The sequence below is a fragment of the Dama dama genome, chromosome 6, assembly GCF_033118175.1.
Source record: "Dama dama isolate Ldn47 chromosome 6, ASM3311817v1, whole genome shotgun sequence".
Lineage (NCBI taxonomy): Eukaryota > Metazoa > Chordata > Mammalia > Artiodactyla > Cervidae > Dama > Dama dama.
This window is the reverse complement of record NC_083686.1, coordinates 35,924,797-35,951,694: the sequence shown is the minus strand read 5'-3', so window position 1 is coordinate 35,951,694 and position 26,898 is coordinate 35,924,797. Positions and strand designations below refer to the sequence as shown.

The following is a 26,898-nucleotide window of genomic DNA, read 5'->3' as shown; positions in this document are numbered from 1 at the left end:
AACCTGTATGCAGGTAAAGAAGCAACAGTTAGAACTGGACATGTAACAATGGACTGGCTCCAAATTCAGAAATGAGTATGTCAAGGCTATATATTTTCACCCTGCTACTTTAAATTATATGCAGAGTACATCATGCGAAATGCCAAACTGGATGAAGCACAAGTTAAAGTCAAGATTTTGGGGAGAAATATCAATAACCTCAAATATGCAGATAACACCTTCCCTATGGCAAAAAGAAAAGAGGAGCTAAAGAGCCTTTTGATGAAAGTGAAAGAGAAGAGTGAAAAACTTGGCTTAAAACTCAGCATTCAAACAACAAAGATCATGGCATCCAGTCCCATCACTTCATGGCAAATAGATGGGGAAACAATGGAAACCGTGACAGACTATTTTCTTGGGCTCCAAATCACTGCAGATGGTGATTGCAGACATGAAATTAAAAGACATTTTCTCCTTGGAAAAAAAGGTATGACCAATCCAGACAGAAAGGCAGAGACATTACTTAGTCAACAAATGTCTGTATAGTCAAAGCTATCATCTCTCCAGTAGTCATGTATGTGAGAGTTGGACCATAAAGAAAGCTGAGCACCAAAGAATTGATGCTTTTGAACTGTGGTGTTGGAGAAGACTCTTGCAAGTCCCTTGAACTGCAAGGAAATCTAAGTAGTCCATCCTAAAGGAAATCAGTCCTGAATAGTCATTGAAAGGTCTGATGCTGAAGCTGAAGCTCCAATAATTTGGCTACCTGATGAGAAGAACTACCTCATTAGTAAAGACCCTAATACTGGGAAAGTTTGAAGGTAGGAGGAGAAAGAGATGACAGAATGAGATGGTTGGATGGCATCACCAACTCAATGAACATTAGTTTGAGCAAGCTCTGGGAGTCGGTGATGGACAGCAAAACCTGGTGTGCTACAGTCCGTGGGATTGCAAAAAGTCAGACATGACTGAGCGACTGAACTGAACTGAATACAGTCATATATTGTTGGATTTAGCAATATTTTTTAGTGAATTAAGCATAATTTAATTGACATCTAGATATGTCTCTGTCATGTAATGTGGAAAAATGGTTTTGTGTTTCTGTACTTTATAAACTGAAGACTAATACTTTTTTGAAATACATTCTAATAAATGCAATATTTTATGGAGATTCTTAAAGTGACAGATACACTTTTAAACGAAGGGTAATTTTGAAAAAAGTAGGAAAAGTTACAATTTATTTAAAGCTATTAAAGTTTAGAGCTGTTCTTTGAAAAGTAATAAAAATAATAGTTTTCAAGAAATCCTTAAGTGTATATGTGTTACTACCTTCAATATAGGTATTAAAACTAATCATATTGTCATACTGTCCAGTCATAAAACTGGATATTTCTAGAAGTTTTCACAAGCTACTACACCTCACTTTCCTAATTACTAGAAAGAAGTTCTAGACAATGTAAATGTAGTGTGTGCTCAGTTGCTCAATTGTGTCCAACTCTTTGCCATCTCATGGGTTGTAGCCCTCCAGGCTCCTCTGTCCAGAGAATTATCCTGGCAAGAATAGTAGAGTAGGTTGCAATTTCTTCCTTCAGGGAATCTTCCCAGTGCATAAATCGAACCTACTTCCCCTGAATCTCCTGCATTGGCAGGCAGGTCCTTTACCAGTGAGCCACCTGTGAAGACCACATAAATGTAGTGGTGGTTTAGTCGCTAAACCTTGTCCAGCTTTTTGCGGCCTCATGGACTGTGTGTGGCCTGCTAGGTTCCTCTGCCATTAGATTTTCCAGGCAAGAGTACTGGATTGGGTTGCCATTTCCTTTTCCACGGGATCTTCCCCACCCAAAGATTGAACTAGGGTCTCCTGAATTGCAGATAGAATCTTTACCAACTGAGTCATAAAAGAAGCCCATACATAAATTTAGAACTGGATCTAAAATTTTGTTGACATATAATTTTGTCTATATGTAGGTACAGACTAACATAAAAATAGTCACAGTATCACACATCAAGGTGACTGCACATTCTTTCTAAATATACATTAGTTTATGATTAATTTCCTTGTTTTCAGACAATAATAGAAGTAATAAATTTATACAATCATTATTAAATGAAATAATTTTGTCATATCTTTCTACTTTACAGTAAGAAAAGTGTTTCTGAAGTGTCTTCACACTTATTACTGCAATCTAAACTTTCTGAAACCACTTTACTGGATAAAATTACTAAGTCTTTCCAAGGATGGCAATTCAATTGCTAGCTTAATAAAACAACTGCATTTAGAATCTAAATAAACTGGAGATACTCATGGAAACAACCAGGGCAACATCTTTCACATACACTATGTAAGATATAAATTTGGAGGGTCAATAATTTAGAAAATATTGGCATAAATATACAGAGCATTTTTAATTACCAACCTAAAAGAGAATTAATCCATTATAGATCTCTGCACTTCTCTTGCTTTATTCTTTTCCTCTCCACTATATAATTTATTTTGTTTCTTTTTAACATGTCCAAATCTGACATGTCTTTATGGTAAAATATCGGAACTCTCCTTCCTCTAGAATTTTAAGCTGGCTAAATCTGTTTTCCCCTTCATGGATCACAGCCTTGTTACGGCGAAGGGGCTTCTGTAACTCTGAAGCTATGAAACATAACATGTAGGGCTAGCAAGATGGAGAGGTCAAAGTGGAGAGTTCTGACAAAACGTGGTTCACTGGAGGAGGGATGGCAACCCACTCCAAGATTCTTGCCGTGAGAACCCCATAAACAGTATGGGAAGGCAAAAACATATGAAACCAGAAGATGAGCCACTAGGTCAGAAGGTGTCCAGTATGTTACTGGGGAAGAGCAGAGGGTCATTACTAATAGCTCCAGAAAGAATGAAGAGACTGGGCCAAAGCAAAAATGATACTCAGTTGTGGATGTGCCTGGTGGTTAAAGTAAAGTCCAATGCTGTAAATAACAATATTGCATAGGAATCTGGAATGTTAGGTCCATGAAATAAGGTAAATTTGGATGTGATCAAACAGGAGATGGCAAGAGTGAACATCGACATCTTAGTAATCAGTGAACTAAAATGGATAAGGATAGGCGAATCTAATTCAGATGACCATTATATCTACTACTGTGGACAAGAATCCCTTAGAAGAAATGAAGTAATCCTCACAGTGAATAAAAGAGTCCATAATGCTGTACTTGGGTAAAATCTCAAAAACAAACAAAAAAATGATCTCCATTTGTTTTTAAGGCAAACCATTCAACATCACAGTAATCTTAGTCTATGCCCCAACCACTGATGCTGAAGAAGCTGAAGTTGATCAGTTCTATGAAGACCTACAAAACCTCCTAGACTAACACACACACACACACAGACACACACAGACACACACACACACAGTCCTTTTCATCATAGAGGGTTGGAATACGAAGATAGGAAGTCAAGAGATTTCTGGAGTAACAGGTAGGTTTGGCCATGGAGTACAAAATGAAGCAGGACAAAGGCTAAGAGTTCTGTCAAGAGAACACACTGGTCATGGAAAGAACCCTTTTCCAACAACACAGTAGACATCTCTACATATGGACATCACCAGACAGTCAGTACAAAAATCAGATTGCTTATATTCTTTGCAGCTGAAGATGAAGATGTTCTATACAGTGAGCAAAAACGAGACTTGGAGCTGACTATGGCTCAGATCATGAGTTTCTTATTGCAGCATTCAGTCTCAAATTGAAGAAAGTAGGGAAAACCTCTAGGCCATTCAGGTATGACCTAAATCAAATTACTTATTATTATACAGTGGAGGTGACAAATAGAACCAGGAGATTATATCTGATAGACAGAATGCCTGAAGAATTATGGATGGATATCCATTACACTGTACACAAGGCTGAAGCCAAATCACCCCAAAGAAAAATAAATGCAAGAAGTCAAAGGGGCTGTCTGAGGAAATTTTGCAAATAGCTAAGGAAATAAAAGCAAAAAGCAAGGGAGAAAGGAAAAGATATACACAACAGAATGCCAAGTTCCAGAGAATAGCAAGGAGAGGTAAGAAGACCTTCTTGAATGAGCAGAGCAAAGAAGTAGAGGAAAACGATAGAATGGGAAAGACTGGGGGTCTTTTAAACAAAATTGTAGATACCCAGTGAACACTGCATGCAGGGATGGGCATGATAAAGACAGAAACAGTAAGGAAATAGCATAAGCAAAAGAGATTAAGAAGAGGTGGCAGGAATACACAGAAGTACTATACAAAAAAGCTCTTGATCTGGATAACCCTAATGGTGTGGTCACTCACCTAGAGCCAGACATTCTGGAATGTAAAGAAGAACTAAAGAGCCTCTTGATGAAAGTGAAAGAGGAGAGTGAAAAAGTTGGCTTAAAGCTCAATATTCAGAAAACTAAGATCATGGCATCTGGTCCCATCACTTCATGGCAAATAGATGGGGAAACTGTGAAAACAGTGAGAGACTTTATCTTTGGGGGGCTCCCAAATCACTGCAGATGGTGATTGCAGACATGAAATTAAAAGACGCTTACCCCTTGGAAGGAAAGTTATGACCAGCGACAGCATATTAAAAAGCAGAGACGTTACTTTGCCAACAAAGGTCCATCTAGTCAAAGCTATGGTTTTTCCAGTAGTCATGTATGGATGTGAGAGTTGGACTATAAAGAAAGCTGACTGCCGAAGAATTTATGCTTTTGAACTGTGGTGTTGGAGAAGACTCTTGAGAGTCCCTTGGACTGCAAGGAGATCAAACCAGTCCATCCTAAAGGAGATCAGTCCTGGATATTCTTTGGAAGGACTGATGCTGAACCTGAAACTCCAATATTTTGGCCACCTAATGAGAAGAACCAACTCATTGGAAAAGACCCTGATGCTGGGAAATATTGAAGGCAGGAGGAGAAGCGGACGACCCAGGATGAGTTGGGTGGCAATCACTGACTCAATGAACATGAGTTTGAGTAAACTCCAGGAGTTGTTGTTGGACAGGGAGGCCTGGGGTGCTGCAGTTCATGGGATCGCAAAGAGTTTGACACTAATGAGTGACTGAACTGAACTGATTACTTACAAATCCAGTTTTGGTGATGAAATTCCATCTGAGTTATTTAAAATACTAAAATAAGTTCTTGTTAAAGTGTCGCACTCAACATGTTAGCAAATTTCGAAAACTCAGCAGTGGCCACAGGACTGTAAAAGGTCAGTTTTCATTCCCATCCCAAAGAAGTGTAATGTCAAGGAATGTTCAAACTACAGAACAGTTGTGTTTATTTCACTTGCTACTGAGGTTATGCTCAAAATCCTTCAAGTGAGGTTTCAACAGTACGTGAACAGAGAACTTCTAGATGTATAATACAAATTTAGAAAAAGCAGAGGAACCTGAGATCAAATTGCCAACATTTGTTGGATCATAGAGAAATTTTCTAATGATTCCAGTAATACACCTACTTCTTCTTCACTGACTACACTAAAGCCTTTGACTATGTGGATAACAACAACCTGTGGAAAGTTCTTAAAGAGATGGGAATACCAGACCACCTTACCTGTTTTCTAAGAAACCTGTATGCTTGTCAAGAAGCAACAGTTAAAACTGAACATGGAATAAGTGACTGGTTCCAAATTGGGAAAGGAGAATGTCAAGGTGACAAGTATACTGTCACCCTGTTTGTTTAATTTAAATGCAGAGTACATCATGCAAATTCCAGGGTGGATGAATCACAAGCTGGAATCAAGATTTCTAGGAGAAATATCAATAAGATATATCTTTATATAGATATATATAACATATATAGTGTATAGAATATATATTATGTATATAATATAATACAATATAATATAATTGATATAATATATACAACATATAATATATATTTATATATATTTATTATATATATGTATAAAATCTTCTTCATGAGAAAATTTTTGAGGGCTAATGAGAAATTTTCTGTCTTCATTTATTCATTATACTTATCATAATGTCATATACATAAAGTATTCAGTAAATATACTGCATCTTTCCTGAAAGAAAATAATAAAATAATTTTTCCTTGTTTACTCAAGTATTTTTTTTAAAAATTGATATATTAAATTATTAGCTTTAAATATTTTCTGAAAAGAAACACTGTTCAAATAAATCCAGAAGTATTGAAAATGCTCCTTTTCAAAAATCTATAGAATGTGCAACACCAAAATTAATTCTAAAGTAAAGATTGGAACTATGGACTTCGGGCAATAATGATGTGTCATTGTAGGTTTAGGGAGTATAGCAAATGTACCCTTCTGAATGTTATGGTGGAGAACGCTGCCCATGGTCTTCTGTGTTTGCCCAGCATAAAAAATCCACTTGTAATGCAGGAGACGAGGGTTTGATCACTGAGTCAGGATGATCCCCTGGAGGAGGAATGGCAACCCACTCCAGTATTCTCGCCTGGAAAAATCCCATGGAGAGAGGAGCCCGTGGGATCCCAAAAAGTCAGACACGACTGCGACTGAGCGTGTATGCTGTCCATGTGTGGGGCAGGGGAACACGAGCTCTGTGTACTTTCTGCACAATCTATGGTGAATCTAAAAATGCCCTAAAAATGAACTTTATTAAAAATTGTTAACTAGTAATTATAGGCATCATCACTATGTTAACAATTATAGGTAAACTAATCAAAAAGTTATAACAATAAAAATTAAACAAATTATATATATATATATATATATATATATCCCTATAAATAATAATAGTACTTCCCTGGTGGCTCAGATGGCAAAGCGTCTGTCTATAATGTGGGAGACCTGGGTTCGATCCCTGGGTTGGGAAGAAATAATAGGATATCTATTAATGAGGAAAATCTAGCCACTAATAAAAGTAAATAACAATTTAAATGCAATTTTTAAGTATTCCTATGTGATAGATATTTAATCAGTATAAATACTGATTAAAAAATGCTCTATGTTTGCTTAAATATAAAGAAATACCTTATATTGATTAATGACTTTCACATTTAGGATGTTTCTTGTTAGAATGGAAAAGTTCAAATAAACTTTGGGTTTTGAAGATTAAAGTGTGAGAAGAGGTAGATATGAAAATGTTCACCATGAAGGGGTGTTTAGCATAGTATTATTTCTGAGTTCCACATAAAAATATGATTTCCACATTCTCTTTCCATCATAATATTGAACTTATTCTTATAGGTAAATCTGAACCAATTTGAGAAAAAGAATGTAATATAAATGCAAAATTATGGAGGAGGGGCCAAGATGGCGGAGGAGTAGGACGGGGAGACCACTTTCTCTCCTACAAATTCATCAAAAGAATAACTGAACGCAGAGCAAACTTCGCAAAACAACTTCTGATCACTAGCTGAGGTCATCAGGCACCCAGAAAATCAGCCCATTGTCTTTGAAAGGAGGTAGGACAAAATATAAAAGATAAAAAGTGAGACAAAAGAGCTAAGGATGGAGATCCGTCCCGGGAAGTCTTAGGCGGCATTGCTTGGGGTAGGGTCCGGGCCTGAGTGCCCTGAGGACAATCGGAGGGAGCTTCTGTGAGTTGCCAACTTGAACTGTGGGAGACCAAAAGAGAGAGAGTAAATTAACTGGCCCGAACACACTGCCGGCCGTTCGCAGAACAAAGAGACCGAGAAAATCCAGGGAAGCTCGCAGGCTGCGGACTGGCCCAGCCCCGCCGGAAGCAGGAGGGAGCAGGCAGCGGGGAGGGGAAGGTCGCGGCGAGACACAGGGCGCAGGCACCCGACCGGCGCGGGCGGGGACTGGGGCTGGGGACGCGGAGGGCAGAAGGTGCGCGCACCCGACTGGCGCCAGCGGAAACTGAGACTGGGTCCATGGAAGGGAGTGGGCGCGCCACACCTGGGGAGAGTGCGCCCACCAAGCCCCTCGCTGCCTGGACTGCTCTGACGGGGAAGGCACAGAGAGCAGGCGCAGCTTTTCCTTCCGCGCTTTTGTGGAACACCCGAGGGCTGGAACCTCGCGCAGCGCGGGGCGCGCTCCATATAGAACAGCCGGGAGCCTGAGCGGCGCAGACGGAGAAAGCAGTGCCAGCCCCTCCCTGCAGCGCCAGCCCCTCCCCGCAGCGCCAGCCCCTCCCCGCAGCGTCGCCCCGCCCCGCAGAGCGACGGAACTAGCTACCTGAATAAGAGTCCACCTCCGCCCGCCTGTGTCAGGGCGGAAATGAGGCTCTGAAGAGACCGGCAAACAGAAGCCAAATAAACAAAGTGAACCGCTTCAGAAGGGACGGGTGCAACAGATTAAAATCCCTGTAGAAAACACGGACTACACCGGAAGGGGCCTGTAGATATCAAGAAGCGTAAGCTGGAATGAGGAGCTATCTGAAACTGAGCCGAACCCACACTGACCGCAACAGCTCCAAAGAAACTCTTAGATATAATTTTACTTTTTTCTCTTTTTTTTTTCTTTTTTTCTTTTTTCTTTTTTATTTTTTCTCTTTTATTTTCCTTTAAAATCCCCTTTTACTCCCCCATTACTCCTTAACTTTCATTTCCATAGATTTTTATGATTTTTTTTAATTAGGGGAAAAAAATTTTTTTTTCTTTCTTTTTTTTTTTTGCTTTTTATTTCTTTTTATTTCTTTTTTCTTCTTTTTTTTTCTTTCCTTTTTCTCTTCTATTTTCTATTTTTCTTTTTCTCTTATTTCTTTTAAAGTCCTCTAGTACTCCTCTACTACTCCTTAATTTTCATTTTCAATACACTATACCCTTACAAAAAAAAAAAAAAGAAGAGAAGCCCTATTATTAAACCGAAGATTATTCTCTCCCAATCTTGACTCTCTGTTTTCTACCTCAGAACACCTCTATTTCCTCCTTTCCCCTTCTCTTCCCAATCCAATTCTGTGAATCTTTGTAGGTGACTGGGCTACAGAGAACACTCTGGGAACAGACAGCTGCGTAGATCTGTCTCTCTCCTCTTGAGTCCCCCTTTTTCTCCTCCTGCTCTTCTCTATCTCCCTCCTCCCTCTCCTCTTCTTCATGTAACTCTGTGAACCTCTCTGGGTGTCCCTAACGGGGGAGAATCTTTTAGCCATTAACCTAGAAGTTTTCTTATCAGGGCTGTATAATTGGAGAAGTCCTGAGACTATAGGAAGAATAAAACTGAAATCCAGAGGCAGGAGACTTAAGCCCAAAACCTGAGAACACCAGAAAACTCCTGACTACAAGGAACTTTAAGTAATAAGTGACTGTCCAAAAGCCTTCATACCTACACTGAAACCAACCACCACCCAAGAGCCAATAAGTTTTAGAGCAAGACATACCACACAAATTCTCCAGCAACGCAGGAACATAGCCCTGAACATCAACATACAGGCTGCCCAAGGTCACACCTAACACATAGACCCATCTCAAAACTCATTACTGGGCACTCCATTGCTCTCCAAAGAGAAGAAATCAAGTTCCACGCACCAGAACACTGACGCAAGCTTCCCTAACCAGGAAATCTCGACAAGCCAATCGTCTAACCCCACCCACTGGGTTAATCCTCCACAATAAAAAGGAACTACAGACCTCCAGAATACAGAAAGCCCACTCCAGATACAGCAATCTAAACAAGATGAAAAGGCAAAGAAATACCGAACAGGTAAAGGAACATGAAAAATGCCCACCAAGTCAAACAAAAGAGGAGGAGATAGGGAATCTACCTGAAAAGGAATTTAGAATAATGATAATAAAAATGATCCAAAATCTTGAAAACAAAATGGAGTTACAGATAAATAGCCTGGAAACAAAGATTGAAAAGATACAAGAAATGTTTAATAATGACCTAGAAGAAATAAAAAAGAGTCAATTAAAAATGAATAATGCAATGAATGAGATCAAAAACACTTTGGAGGGAACCAAGAGTAGAATAACGGAGGCAGAAGATAGGATAAGTGAGGTGGAAGATAAAATGGTGGAAATAAATGAAGCAGAGAGGAAAAAAGAAAAAAGGATCAAGAGAAATGAGGACAACCTCAGGGACCTCTGGTACAATGTGAAACACCCCAACATTCAAATCATAGGAGTTCCAGAAGAAGAAGACAAAAAGAAAGGCCATGAGAAAATACTCGAGGTGATAATAGCCGAAAACTTCCCTAAAATGGGGAAGGAAATAGCCACCCAAGTCCAAGAAACCCAGAGAGTCCCAAACAGGATAAACCCAAGGTGAAACACCCCAAGACACATATTAATCAAATTAACAAAGATCAAACACAAAGAACAAATATTAAAAGCAGCAAGGGAGAAACAACAAATAACACACAAAGGGATTCCCATAAGGATAACAGCTGATCTATCAATAGAAACCCTCCAGGCCAGAAGGGAATGGCAGGACGTACTGAAAGTAATGAAATAGAATAACCTACAACCTAGATTACTGTACCCAGCAAGGATCTCATTCAGATGTGAAGGAGAATTCAAAAGCTTTACAGATAAGCAAAAGCTGAGAGAATTCAGCACCACCAAACCAACTCTTCAACAAATGCTAAAGGATCTTCTCTAGACAGGAAATGCAGAAAGGCTGTATAAACGTGAACCCAAAACATCAAAGTAAATGGCAACAGGACCACACCTATCAATAATTACCGTAAATGTAAATGGGTTGAATGCCCCAACCAAAAGACAAAGATTGGCTGAATGGATACAAAAACAAGAACCCTATATATGCTGTCTACAAGAGACCCACCTCAAAGCAAGAGACACATACAGACTAAAAGTGAAGGGCTGAAAAAAAATATTTCACGCAAACGGAGACCAAAAGAAAACAGGAGTCACAATACTCATATCAGATAAAATAGACTTTCAAATAAAGGATGTGAAAAGAGACAAAGAAGGACACTACATAATGATCAAAGGATCAATCAAAGAAGAAGATATAACAATTATAAATATATATGCACCCAACAGAGGAGCACCACAATATGTATGGCAAACACTAACGAGTATGAAAGAGGAAATTAATAGTAACACAATAATAGTGGGAGACTTTAATACCCCACTCACAACTATGGATAGATCAACTAAACAGAAAATTAACAAGGAAACACAAACCTTAAATGACACAATGGACCAGCTAGACCTAATTGATATTTATAGGACATTTCACCCCAAAACAATCAATTTCACCTTTTTCTCAAGTGCACAAGGAACCTTCTCCAGAATAGATCACATCCTGGGCCATAAATCTGGTCTTGGAAAATTCAAAAAAGTTGAAATCATTCCAGTCATCTTTTCTGACCACAGTGCAGTAAGATTAGATCTCAATTAGAGGAAAAAAAATTGTTAAAACTTCAAACATATGGAGGCTAAATAACACGCTTCTGAACAACCAACAAATCAGAGAAGAAATCAAAAAAGAAATCAAAATATGTATAGAAATGAATGAAGATGAAAACACAACAACCCAAAACCTATGGGACACTGTAAAAGCAGTGCTAAGGGGAAGGTTCATAGCATTACAGACTTACATCAAGAAACAAGAAAAAAGCCAAATAAATAACCTAACTCTACACCTAAAGCAATTAGAGAAGGAAGAAATGAAGAACCCCAGGGTTAGCAGAAGGAAAGAAATCTTAAAAATCAGGGCAGAAATAAACGCAAAAGAAACTAAAGAGACCATAGCAAAAATCAACAGAGCTAAAAGCTGGTTTTTTGAAAAAATAAACAAAATTGACAAACCACTAGCAAGACTCATTAAGAAACAAAGAGAGAAGAATCAAATTAACAAAATTAGAAATGAAAATGGCGAGATCACAACAGACAACACTGAAATACAAAGGAGCATAAGAGACTACTACCAGCAGCTCTATGCCAATAAAATGGACAACTTGGATGAAATGGACAAATTCTTAGAAAAGTATAACTTTCCAAAACTGAACCAGGAAGAAATAGAAGATCTTAACAGACACATCACAAGCAAGGAAATTGAAACTGTAATCAAAAATCTTCCAGCAAACAAAAGCCCAGGACCAGATGGCTTCACAGCTGAATTCTACCAAAAATTTAGAGAAGAGCTAACACCTATCTTACTCAAACTCTTCCAGAAAATTGCAGATGAAGGTAAGCTTCCAAACTCATTCTATGAGGCCACCATCACCCTAATTCCTAAACCAGACAAAGAAGCCACAAAAAAAGAAAACTACAGGCCAATATCACTGATGAACATAGATGCAAAAATCCTTAACAAAATTCTAGCAAACAGAATCCAACAACATATTAAAAGGATCATACATCATGACCAAGTGGGCTTTATCCCAGGAATGCAAGGATTCTTTAATATCCGCAAATCAATCAATGTAATACACCACATTAACAAATTGAAAGATAAAAACCATATGATTATCTCAATAGATGCAGAGAAAGCCTTTGACAAAATTCAACACTCATTTATGATTAAAACTCTCCAAAAAGCAGGAATAGAAGGAACATACCTCAACATAATAAAAGCTATATATGACAAACCCACAGCAAGCATCACCCTCAATGGTGAAAAATTGAAAGGATTTCCCCTGAAATCAGGAACAAGACAAGGGTGCCCACTCTCACGACTACTATTCAACATAGTGTTGGAAGTTTTGGCTGCAGCAATCAGAGCAGAAAAAGAAATAAAAGGAATCCAGATAGGAAAAGAAGAAGTGAAACTCTCACTGTTTGCAGATGGCATGATCATCTACATAGAAAACCCTAAAGACTCTACCAGAAAATTACTAGAGCTAATCAATGAATATAGTAAAGTTGCAGGATATAAAATTAACACACAGAAATCCCTTGCATTCCTATATACTAACAATGAAAAAACAGACAGAGAAATTAAGGAAACAATACCATTCACCATTGCAACAAAAAGAATAAAATACTTAGGAGTATATCTACCTAAAGAAACAAAAGACCTATACATAGAAAACTATAAAACACTGTTGAAAGAAATCAAAGAGGACACAAACAGATGGAGAAACATACCGTGTTCATGGATTGGAAGAATCAATATTGTCAAAATGGCTATTCTACCCAAAGCAATCTATAGATTCAATGCAATCCCTATCAAGCTACCAACGGTATTTTTCACAGAACTAGACCAAAGAATTTCACAATTTGTATGGAAATACAAAAAACCTCGAATAGCTCAAGCAATCTTGAGAAAGAAGAATGGAACTGGAGGAATCAACCTGCCTGACTTCAGACTCTACTACAAAGCCACAGTCATCAAGACAGTATGGTACTGGCACAAAGACAGAAATATAGATCAATGTAAGAGAATAGAAAGCTCAGAGATAAATCCACGAACCTATGGACACCTTATCTTTGACAAAGGAGGCAAGGATATACAATGGAAAAAAGACAACCTCTTTAACAAGTGGTGCTGGGAAAACTGGTCAACCATTTGTAAAAGAATGAAACTAGAACACTTTCTAACACCATACACAAAAATAAACTCAAAATGGATTAAAGATCTAAATGTAAGACCAGAAACTATAAAACTCCTAGAGGAGAACATAGGCAAAACACTCTCCGACATAAATCACAGCAAGATCCTCTATGACCCACCTCCCAGAATATTGGAAATAAAAGCAAACCTAAACAAATGGGACCTAATGAAACTTAAAAGCTTTTGCACTACAAAGGAAACTATAAGTAAGGTGAAAAGACAGCCCTCAGATTGGGAGAAAATAATAGCAGATGAAGAAACAGACAAAGGATTAATCTCAAAAATATTACAAGCAACTCCTGCAGCTCAATTCCAGAAAAATAAATGACCCAATCAAAAAATGGGCCAAAGAACTAAACAGACATTTCTCAAAAGAAGACATACAGATGGCTAACAAACACATGAAGAGATGCTCAACATCACTCATTATTAGAGAAATGCAAATCAAAACCACAATGAGGTACCATTACACACCAGTCAGGATGGCTGCTATCCAAAAGTCTACAAGCAATAAATGCTGGAGAGGGTGTGGAGAAAAGGGAACCCTCTTACACTGTTGGTGGGAATGCAAATTAGTACAGCCGCTATGGAAAACAGTGTGGAGATTTCTTAAAAAGCTGGAAATAAAACTGCCATATGACCCAGCAATCCCACTTCTGGGCATGCACACTGAGGAAACCAGATCTGAAAGAGACACGTGCACCCCAATGTTCATCACAGCACTGTTCATAATAGCCAGGACATGGAAGCAACCTAGATGCTCATCAGCAGATGAATGGATAAGGAAGCTGTGGTACATATACACCATGGAATATTACTCAGCCATTAAAAAGAATTCATTTGAACCAGTCCTAATGAGATGGATGAAGCTGGAGCCCATTATACAGAGTGAAGTAAGCCAGAAAGATAAAGAACATTACAGCATACTAACACATATATATGGAATTTAGAAAGATGGTAACGATAACCCTATATGCAAAACAGAAAAAGAGACACAGAAATACAGAACAGACTTTTGAACTCTGTGGTATAATGTGAGGGTGGGATATTTCAAAAGAACAGCATGTATACTATCTATGGTGAAACAGATCACCAGCCCAGGTGGGATGCATGAGACAAGTGCTCTGGCCTGGTGCACTGGGAAGACCCAGAGGAATCGGGTGGAGAGGGAGGTGGGAGCGGGGATCGGGATGGGGAATACGTGTAAATCCATGGCTGATTCATATCAATGTATGACAAAACCCACTGAAATGTTGTGAAGTAATTAGCCTCCAACTAATAAAAAAATAATAAAAAAAGAAAAAAAAGAAAAAAAAATTTTTAAAAAAGAAAAAAAAATGCAAAATTATATATAAAACTTACATGCTTTGTGAAATTTCTGCTTAACATCATGAATGGTAGATTTTTGTGTCACCTGAAAAATAGAGAGAATGATTAAGAAAAAGTATTCATTTGTTTGCTTCATATTCACTTAATAAGAAAACATTTGTTTAATATGATTAAAATATAAAATAAGTACAAAATGCCTAGCTTTTTTGTTTAACTCTCTAGTCATTACATATCTGATGATTTTGAAACATTGCCTCTTTAAGGCTTTTGCCAAAGTTTTGTATTTACATATAACAGTAATAATGTAATGATGAGGTCATCCAAATTTTTATTTCAAAATTTATTTTTATTAATTCTCTCTGCCTGTAATATTCAGTTTCTGATTTCCAAATTGGTGGGATTATCAATTAAAAGTATAAATTAATTCAAAATTAAGTAAAAGAGTTGTCAGAGGAATCCAGGGATATAAAATTTATTTACATAAATAAAAGAGATATTTACTTCAGAATATCATGTAGAAAAACAAAATATTATAAGCCTCATAGTTATGTTTTAAAATTTTCACCCAAAGGTGCCACAGGACCATCAAAAATCTGTTAGATATATATTTTTTTTATTCTTTAAGGATATTATTATTTGGTCCTAATCTACAGAAATTAAATCTTTCCAATCTTAGAAAAGGGCTTCCAGGTGGCAGAGTGATAAAGAATCCACCTGCCAATGCAGGAGATGCAAAAGACACAGGCTCTATTCCTGGGTCAGGAAGAACCTTTGGAGTAGAAATAGGTAACAACAACAAAAAAGGAGAAAAGTGTGTCAGAGTATGAGATAATTAGTTAGCATTACCAACTCAATGGACAAGAATTTGAGCAAACTCAGATAGTGAAGAAGAAAGTCTGGTGTGTTGGAATCACAAAGAATTGGACATGACCTAGCAACTAAACAATAACTACAAAAATGTTAGAAAAAAGAATAAGGGAAAATGTTTCTTCATCTAAATAGGAAAATTCATTAGGATAAGAGTTTTATCAAAACACCTCAAACCATCACATCACTTTCTGACTTTTGGATTCAGTCCCTAGTCAGCTTGCAAACTGAAATTCCCCTGCTTCTGATTTCCCATTGGCTTATGAAAAACACAACAATCCTTCAAGGTCTATGTGAAAGACATTTTCATGTTCATCTAAGTCAAATACATTTCCTTTCTCTAAACAAATATAGAATATTGTGTGCATGGTTTATTTTAGTTTTTGCTACATTAAAATCTTCTTATGGCTATTTTGGGAGGAAAACATACATAAAAAAAAAGTGTCCAAAGGATAGCACATAATAATATTAATATTCTAGGCAGTTGTTATTGAAATTATTATATTTAATATTGTATTATAAATCAAAAGCATAACAAAGAGTACATTTATTTTACTATATTCCATTACCTCCTGTAACCAAGTGTGACAAATCATTTAGAATTTTTTATTTATTCTATGTTTATAATTTACTAAACCAGAAAGTTTCAAGCACTGAAGAATGATATTTTTTTTTTCATTTGTGTTATGCTTTAAATTACAAAAGAAACCTAAATGATTCTGTTAGTGTGAAATTTTAAGTTCTTCATATCATTGTCTTTTCTAAATATTGGAAAATATTTGAAAATTTTAGAGAGGATAATATATATTTATAAACAAACATATCATGTTTTAATTTTGATTATTAAACTTTGATTTTTGAATTATATTTTTTAAAGGTGATGGTTTGTTTTAACAATATTCACTCCACTATTTTGTTGTTATTTAATAACCATAAATAACATTACATAACAAAGCACCATTATATGTTGTGGTCTCTGACAAAGATGCCTAAGATCCACGTACTATTCTCTAGAGTAACAAATATTTGTTCATCAGTCTTTTCAAGAGCCACCTATTTAAAAATATAACAATATATAATATAGTAATAATTCTCATGATTAACAACTCCTCAGATAGGGTTCACTGTAGGCTCAGCTCCCGCTATTTGAGGGCACATAATACCCCATGTCCGAGGTCAGGGGCGGCGGCCAACACGAGCCATCCCAAGTCCAGGGTCAGGGGCGGCGCCGGAGAGGAGCAACCCCACATCCAAGGAGCAGAGCCTGCACAGGGCCAGGAGGGCCGAGGGGAGCTACTCCATGTTCAAGGACAGGAGGGGTGACTTCATCCAAGGTAAGGATCAGCAACTGCACTTTAATGGAGCAGCCGTGAAGAGATACCCCAGTCCAAGGTAAGAGAAACCCAAGTAAGATGGTAGGTGTTGCGAGAGGGCATCAGAGGGCAGACACACTGAAACCATAATCACAGAAACTAGCCAATCTGATCACAGGACCACGGTCTTGTCTAACTCAATGAAACTAAGCCATGCCGTGTGGGCCCACCCAAGACTGTCAGGTCATGGTGGAGAGGTCTGACAGAATGTGGTCCACTGGAGAAGGGACTGGCAAACCACTTCAGTATTCTTGCCTTGAGAACCCCATGAACAGTATGTAAAGGCAAAATGATAGGATACTGAAAGAGGAACTCCCCAGGTTGGTAGGTGCCCAATATGCTACTGGAGATCAGTGGAGAAGTAACTCCAGAAAGAATGAAGGGATAGAGCCAAAGCAAAAACAATACCCAGTTGTGGAAGTGACTGGTGATAGAATCAAGGCCTGATGCTGTAAAGAGCAATATTGCATAGGAACCTAGAATGTTAGGTCCATGAATCAAGGCAAATTAGAAGTGGTCAAATGGGAGATGGCAAGAGTGAACGTCGACATTCTAGGAATCAGCAAACTAAAATAGATTGGAATGGGTGAATTTAACTCAGATGACCATTATATCTACTACTGTGGGCAGCAATCCCTTAGGAGAAATGGAGTATCCATCATTGTCAATAAAAGTCCAAAATGCAGAATTGGATGCAATCTCAAAATGACAGAATGACCTCTGTTATTCTCCAAGGCAAACCATTCAATATCACGGTAATCCAAGCCTATGCCCCAACCAGTAACGCTGAAGAAGCTGAGGTTGAACAGTTCTATGAAGACCTACAAGGCCTTCTAGAACTAACACCCAAAAAGGATGTCCTTTTCATTATAGGGGACTGGAATGCAAAAGTAGTAAGTCAAAGGAATAACAGGCAAATTTGGCCTTGGAATACAGAATGAAGCAGGGCAAAGGCTAATAGAGTTTTGCCAAGAGAACACACTGGTCATAGCAAACACGCTCTTCCAACAACACAAGAGAAGACTCTACGCATGGACATCACCAGATGGTCGACACCGAAATCAGACTGATTATATTCTTTGCAGCCAAAGATGGAGATGCTCTATACGGTCAGTGAAAACAAGACCGGCAGCTGACTGTAGCTCAGATCATGAACTCCTTATTGCCAAATTCAGACTTAAATTGAAGAAAGTAGGGAAAACCACTAGATCATTCAGGTATGACCTAAATCAAATCCTTTATCACAGTGGAAGTGAGAAATAGATTTAAGGGACTAGATTTAATAGACAGAGTGCCTGATGAACTATGGATGGAAGTTCATGACATTGTACAGGAGTCAAGGATCAAGACAATCCCCATGGAAAAGAAATGCAAGAAAACAAAATGGCTGTCTGAGGGGGCCTTACAAATAGCTGTGAAAAGAAAAGTGGAAAGCAAAAAAAAGAAGGAAAGATATTCCCATTTGAATGCAGAGTTCCAAAGAATAGCAAGGAGAGATAAGAAAGCCTTCCTCAGAGATGAATGCAAAGAAATAGAGGAAAACAAAAGAATGGGAAAGACTAGAGATCTCTTCAAGAAAATTAGAGATACCAAGGGAACATTTCATGCAACGATGGGTTCAATAAAGGACAAAAATGGTATGTATCTAACAGAAGCACAATATTAAGAAGAGGTGGCAAGAATATGCAGAAGAACTGTACAAAAAAGATTCTCATGACCCAGATAATCACGATGGAGTGATCACCCGCCTAGAGCCAGACATCCCTGGAATGTGAAGTCAACAGGGCCTTAGGAAGCATCACTATGAACAAAGCTAGTGGAGGTGATGGAATTCCAGTTGAGCTGTTTCAAATCCTAAAGGATGATGCTGTGAAAGCACTGCACTTAGTATGCCAGAAAATTTAGAAAACTCAGCAGTGGCCACAGGACTTGGAAAGGTCAGTTTTCATTCCAATCACAAAGAAAGGCAATGCCAAAGAATGCTCAAACTACTGCACAATTGCACTCACCTCACATGCTAGTAGAGTAATGCTCAAAATTCTCCAAGCCAGGCTACAGCAATATGTGAACCACGAACTTCCAGATGTTTAAGCTGGTTTTAGGAAAAGCAGAGGAACCAGAGATCAAATTGCCAACATCCTCTGGATCATTGGTAAAGCAAGAGAGTTTCAGAAAAATATCTATTTCTTCTTTATTGGCTATGCCAAAGCCTTTGACTGTGTGGATCACAACAAAATGTGGGAAATTCTGAAAGAGATGGGAATACCAGATTATCTAACCTGCCTCTTAAGAAACCTGTATGCAGGTCAGGAAGCAACAGTTAGAGCTGGACATGGACCAACAGACTGGTTCCCAATAGGAAAAGGAGTACATCAAGTCTGTATATTGTCACCCTGATTATTCAACTTATATGAAGAGTACAAGATAAATGCTGGTCTGGAAGAAGCACAAGCTGGAATCAAGATTGCCAGGAGAAATATCAATAACCTCAGATATGCAGATGACACCACCCTTATGGCAGAAAGTGAAGAAGAACTAAAGAGCCTCTTGATGAAAGTGAAAGAGGAGAGTGGAAAAGTTGGCTTAAAGCTCAACATTCAGAAAACTAAGATCATGGCATATGGTCCCATCACTTTATGGGAAATAGATGGGGAGACAGTGGAAACAGTGTCAGACTTTATTTTTTTTGGCTCCAAAATCACTGCAGATGGTGACTGCAGCCATGAAATTAAAAGACGCTTTTTCCTTGGAAGGAAAGTTATGACCAACCTAGATAGCATATTAAAAAGTAGAGACATTACTTTGCCAACAAAGGTCCGTCTAGTCAAGGCTATGGTTTTTCCGATAGTCATGTATGAATGTGAGATTTAGACTATAAGAATGCTGAGCATGAAGAATTTGGTGCTTTTGAACTGTGGTGTTGGAGAAGACTCTTGAGAGTCCCTTGGACTGCAAGCAGATCCAATCAGTCCATCCTAAAGGAAATCAGTCCTGAATGTTCATTGGAATGACTGATCCTGAAGCTGAAACTCCAATACTTTGGCAACCTAATGTGAAGAACTGACTTACTTGAAAATACCTTGATTCTGGGAAAGATTGAAGACAGGACAGGAAAGTGATGACAGAGGATGAGATAGTTGGATGGCATCACCAACTCAATGAACATGAATTTGAGTAAGCTCCGGGCGTTGGTGATGGACAGAGAAACCTGGTGAATTGCAGTCCATGGATTCGCAAAATGTCCGATATGAGTGAACTACTGAAATAAACTGAACTGAATCTTGTGTATACATTCTAGTGGTGCTAACAGTCTATGAAATCCTTGAAGACATCGTAGTTTGTGTTTCAATGTGTAGCATACCATATAGAAAAGAATAAAGTTTTAGGTCACCTTTGTTGAAGTGTAAAATAAAGCTATGAGCAAAAATTTGCAAACAGATGGAGAAATATACTGTATTCATGGATTGGAAGAATCAATATTGTTAAAATGGCTATTTTACCCAAAGCAATCTATAGATTCAATGCAATCCCTATCAAGCTACCAACGGTATTTTTCACAGAACTAGAACAAGTAATTTCACAATTTATATGGAAATACAAAAAACCTCGAATAGTCAAAGTAATCTTGAGAAAGAAGAATGGAACTGGAGGAATCAACCTGCCTGACTTCAGACTCTACTACAAAGCCACCATCATCAAGACAGTATGGTACTGGCACAAAGACAGAAATATAGATCAATGGAACAGAATAGAAAGCCCAGAGATAAATCCACGAACCTATGGACACCTTATCTTCGACAAAGGAGGCAAGAATATACAATGGAAAAAAGACAACCTCTTTAACAAGTGGTGCTGGGAAAACTGGTCAACCACTTGTAAAAGAATGAAACTAGAACATTTTCTAACACCATACACAAAATAAACTCAAAATGGATTAAAGATCTAAATGTAAGACCAGAAACTATAAAACTCCTAGAGGAGAACATAGGCAAAACACTCTCTGACATAAATCACAGCAAGATCCTCTATGACCCACCTCCCAGAATATTGGAAATAAAAGCAAAAATAAACAAATGGGACCTAATGAAACTTAAAAGCTTTTGCACAACAAAGGAAATTATAAGCAAGGTGAAAAGACAGCCCTCAGATTGGGAGAAAATAATAGCAAACGAAGCAACAAAGGAATAATCTCAAAAATATACAAGCAACTCCTGAAGCTCAATTCCAGAAAAATAAATGACCCAATCAAAAAATGGGCCAAAGAACTAAACAGACATTTCTCCAAAGAAGACATACAGATGGCTAACAAACGCATGAAGAGATGCTCAACATCACTCATTATCAGAGAAATGCAAATCAAAACCACAATGAGGTACCATTACACGGCAGTCAGGATGGCTGCTATCCAAAAGTCTACAAGCAATAAATGCTGGAGAGAGTGTGGAGAAAAGGGAATCCTCTTACACTGTTGGTGGGGATGCAAACTAGTACAGCCGCTATGGAAAACAGTGTGGAGATTCCTTGAAAAACTGGAATTAGAACTGCCATATGACCCAGCAATCCCACTTCTGGGCATACACACTGAGGAAACCAGATCTGAAAGAAACACATGCACCCCAATGTTCATCGCAGCACTGTTTATAATAGTCAGGACATGGAAGCAACCTAGATGCCCATCAGCAGACAAATGGATAAGGAAGCTGTGGTACATATACACTATGGAATATTACTCAGCCATTAAAAAGAATTCATTTAAATCAGTTCTAATGAGATGGCTGAAACTGGAGCCCATTATACAGAGTGAAGTAAGCCAGAAAGATAAAGACCAATACACTATACTAACACATATATATGGAATTTAGAAAGATGGTAATGATAACCCTATATGCAAAACAGAAAAAGAGACACAGATGTACAGAACAGACTTTTGGACTCTGTGGGAGAAGGTGAGGGTGGGATGTTTCGAGAGAAAAGCATCGAAATATGTTTATTATCAAGGGTGAAACAGATCACCAGCCCAGGTTGGATGCATGAGACAAGTGCTCGGTCTGGTGCACTGGGAAGACCCAGAGGGGTGGGGTGAAGAGGGAGGAGGGAGGGGTGATGGGGATGGGGACTACGTGTAAATCCATGGCTGATTCATGTCAATGTATGACAAAAACCACTACAATATTGTAAAGTAATTAGCCTCCAACTAATAAAAATAAATGGAAAAAAATTTGCATGAAAACAGAAGCCCCTTGATCTGATACAAAAAATCTCTCACAAGTAGATTACTATGGAAAAACTATATGCTTTATTTTTCAACCCAGCATACAGTAAATGCCAATCTTCTAACTTGGCATATACACATTTTCGCCCCTGAATTTATAGACTTCCAAGACTAAAATTATGCTACCCTGAAATAAACCTAATTGTGGAAAGTGGGTTATCATTACAAGCTTTTCACAAAGTTTTAAATTTAATTTTTTTATTAAGTTACATTTAAATTTTGCTTATTAAAAAAAAAAGCTGCTGACTTTGAATAAATCTTTGAGAACTGCCCTTTTCTAGAACAATTTTAGTCAAATACAGCAGAAAAATATATGATTAATCATGAAATGATTCAGACAGTAAGTGTTGCTCAATTCACCAAAAAATTGTGCTTGGTCGACTCTTTCAGTACTTTAGTTGTATTCAGAGCACAAAAAGAGGAAACTATGATCATTAATAGAGCATGTAAGACTTTCTGATTACTAAATAAATGTCTCTGTAAATACATTAAGAATTATTTTCATAATAATTTCTACTTTAAGCCAGTTTAAACAACAGGGACCAACTATCTTTGCAATAATACATTCATTTTTGTAATTCACGATTAATTGCCCTGTTGGGATAAAAAAGTATTCTGTCATCTGAAATTCTAAAATTCTCTTTGTTAATCTTTCTTTATAATCAGAGTGACTTAATCTTAAAATATTAATTACACAAGGTAATTGATGTTTGTTAGTTGAACCAAAAATTTATACCTAAATTTCTACTAATCATAGTTGAGTTTTGCATCATCATTACTTTTTTCAACATTCAAGTTGATTAACTTAGAAAAATATTTTCACATTAAAGCGCAATTTAAGGTTTGCTTGAATTTCCCCCTTGTGAAAATACTGCAGTATTTCACAAAATAATATGTTTTCACTATTACTACTTTTTGAAATTTTGAAAGTGGCAATTCTTTTACTGTCTGAGCCACCAGGGAAGCTCTTTATATACTACAGTGGGTTATTTTTAGAAAGGTCTTGCAGTGCCAAAAAAAAACATTATGTATACATATATGTATTTCAGATTTTATTATCATAGCAAGTGGTTCCTTATATGTTACAATAGCACATTTTGTCAATTATTTTTAAAACATAGAAATAAGCATTAATAAATAATTATTTAAAATTTTCACCTTGGAAAGTTTCAAAAATATATTCTTCTGAATAATTTTCTTTTAAATAAATACTTAGCTTCCAGTAAATTATGTGTAGATATAAATTTTACCTAGAATTATAGCATAGATATTATGTATTTTCTCATTACATATACAAATATATCATATGTATTGTAAATATAAGAGTAGAAATAAAATTAAAGTTGAAAATATGACTTTGAGTATCTGATTTTTCTCTATATAACTATTATATGATTACAACATTACAGACATAAATACAATGTCAATAACCACTCCAAAACTAACATTTAATTTTTGTAATCCTTCAATAAAATTAAATTTCCTTTAATGACTAAAATATTCATTTATAGTGTCCATTACCAAGCCATTTCATTTCTATTTAATATGAAAATAATAGTCTTTATATATTATGTACTGAACAAAGGGCTATTTCTATACATTTTTTCTGCCTTGATATTCTAACATATGGAAAATATGAAAGAAAATGTAAAATAGCAACTAGAGTTTGATGCCCCATGAAAATACAAAAAATAAATAAAAAGAAGTGTTTCATTTTATTAAATTAGAAAATAATGTGTTGGATTTTAAAACCACACAGTTTTCCATGGTGAATAACATTTCTGGAATATTTTTTAGAATATATACTTTATTACCTAAGTGAGAATATTTTAGGACTAAAGGAAACCATAAAGACAAAAGAATTATAAGCCTATTTATGAAATTAATGTTTATGATTATTTCTTGAATAATTGATTATGCTTTCCTATTGCAAGTTTGTGAAGTCAAAATAATCCTTGCACTCAGGGAAGTTTGCACTTAACACTGTATTACTGAAATAAGGAAGCCTAAATAATGTGTAAATGAAGTGGTTTCTCCATACATATTGGAGGACTTTTTCAAATAAAATAGTTATCACCTATGAGAAAATTAAGTAATTATTTTTTAAATGATTTTATAAAAGCTAGTGATCAAATGACAATTATATTCATTTCCAAATAATCAACACATATCATTAATGAAAATTAACTATATGAAGAAAGCATTTAACAAATGGTTGATATTCTGTTACTTACTGATTAATTATTCAGCCTCATAATCATAGGGAAGGAACTATATATATGTAGATAGATAGATGCATTATCCAAATTAATTTATACTTATTTCTTTGACAAAGGTTGTTTTTCCATAAATACAAAAATTTTATATCAATATGCAGAAGAATTGATGTTTTTGAACTGTGGTGTTGGAGAAGACTCTTGAGAGTCCTTTGGACTGCAAGGAGATCGAATCAGCCCATCCTAAGGGAGATCAGTCCTGGGAAGGACTGATGCTGAAGCTGAAACTCCAATACTTTAGTCACCAGATGCAAAGAGCTGACTCATTTGAAAAGACCCTGATGCTGGGAAAGATTGAGGGCAGGAGGAGGAGGGGACGGCAGAGGATGAGCTGGTTGGATGGCATCACCGACTCAATGGACATGAATTTGGGTAAACTCCGGGAGTTGGTGATGGACAAGGAGGCCTGGCGTGCTGCGATTCGTGGGGTCGCATAGAGTCGGACACGACTGAGCGACTGAACTGAACTACAGTTCATCAAACGTAAATTCAAATAAAACTAAAGGGGAAATAAAATGTCTATATGATATATTTTAAATTTAGTTTGAATTTTATTACAATCTGAAATGTTTCAGGGCCACATTTAAGTGATATAATTGCCTAATAATTACCAGAATAAAATTATTGGAAAAAGTAAGGATTTATGTGCTTAGTCACTCAGTCGTGTGTGACTCTTTGCGACCCCATGAACTGTAGCCTGCCCGACTTCTCAGTCCATGAGGATTCTCCAGGCAAGAATATTGGAGTGGATTGCCGTGCCCTCTTCCATGGGGCCTTGACAACCCAGGGATCGAACCCAGGTATTCCACAATGCAGGCAGATTCTTTACCTTCCGAGCCATCAGGGAAGCCCAAGGATTTATAGTCTTTCGAAAAAATTTTGATAAAATATAGTTGGTTATCAGTTTTTGATTTGCAGTGACAATGACAAAGACATTTACCAAAGTTGCTTAGCCTTTAGTTGTAAAAGGAAAGTATGATGTTTATGAATAGGCGTTGCCATGAAATATATGTTGAATAAAGTCTTAAATACAGTGAAAATACCAATGGAAGTGATAAGTAATAATGAGTCCAGCATTAGAAGTATCAGTATGCATTGTTTATATGTATATATGCTATTTATTGGTAATAAAAGTACACATTATTCTCCACTATTGTGCTGTGATAAGAACAACAACATTTTGCAACTCCTCCCATCAAGAAGTAGAATTATTGCCCTCAATGTTAAATTTAAGCTAACCTTGCTATTTACTTTAACCAAAAGCATGTGTTGAGAGTGAGACTGTGCAAGTCATGAAGCTACGATTCAAGAGGCCATGTATTTTCCATTCTTTCTGCTAACACCCTGATCAGCACCTTGTAACAGATCCTAAGTTAACTTCCCCTCTGATGACAGACACATGGCCCTGTTGCACCTTTTCCTAGAGCTCACTCCCAGATCAGCCACCTAGCTTCCTGGCAGTGAGCTGCAAGTCTTTGCCAGCCCAGCAGACATCATCAGAACTGTTGAACAGCTGTATGCTAAACTCCCAAACAGAATAATGAGGTAAGTAAATGGCTTTTGCATTGCTAAGTTTTAGAGTATTTGCGCTCAAGTGTTAAAGAGCTATTAAAAACATTAATCATGTAAAAGGACAAGGAAAAGAAATACATAGCTCAATTATTTCATTGTATAGATTACAGGCATTTAGAAGAGTGATGTTTACTTTTTACAAGTTTATATCAGGTTTGTAAATCAACTGAGATATTAACTCTGCTGTATAATTTTATTTTTTGCTTTTTTTCTACTGATGATGTTAAAGAGACATGTAGATTAATTTTTAAAGATACACTTAACAGTCAAATTCTATATACAAAAAATGAAAGTAATATGGTACCACTGTGAAATATGCCATGTGTTTGTTTTTATAATAAATCTGAAACTATTCTTGACTCCCATAAATATTTAACCTTAATATTTAAGATACTTAGTATTTGCTTTTGAAAGCTGCATGAGACACTAAAACTGAATTTCAGAAAAAGCTAAAGCAACATAATACCAGAAGCAATAACAAAAACAAACCAAAAATGTATAATGCATAATATTTTAAGATGTGAGACATATTCCCTTGAGATGCAAGAAAGTCCCCATTTTAAGATTAATAGTATCTCTTGGAAAATGAGTCATTATGGGTAACCTCATTTCTGAAAACATAGGAGTTCATCTACTTCTTTAACCATCAAATATGTAAATCTATCCAGTTTGGATACTTTTAATCCTAAATATATTATATTTACTGCCATTTCAAGAGAAGAATAAATGATTCTTGGGAACTGAAAATCTGTGGTAAATTAGTTATATTTAGCAAATATTTGTTGTATTCTTCATTTTCACTTCTT

General features: G+C 36.8%; 1 protein-coding gene across 1 annotated transcript in view; it reads right to left on the bottom strand.

Annotated features, from left to right (window-relative positions):
* Positions 1 to 26,898, bottom strand: part of TECRL (trans-2,3-enoyl-CoA reductase like) — a 147,978-nt gene that overhangs the window by 90,308 nt on the left and 30,772 nt on the right. The window contains exon 2 of the mRNA XM_061145267.1: positions 14,766 to 14,817. Within this exon, the coding sequence (XP_061001250.1) occupies positions 14,766 to 14,817 (52 nt within the window). The remainder of the gene's footprint in view (positions 1 to 14,765; positions 14,818 to 26,898) is intronic.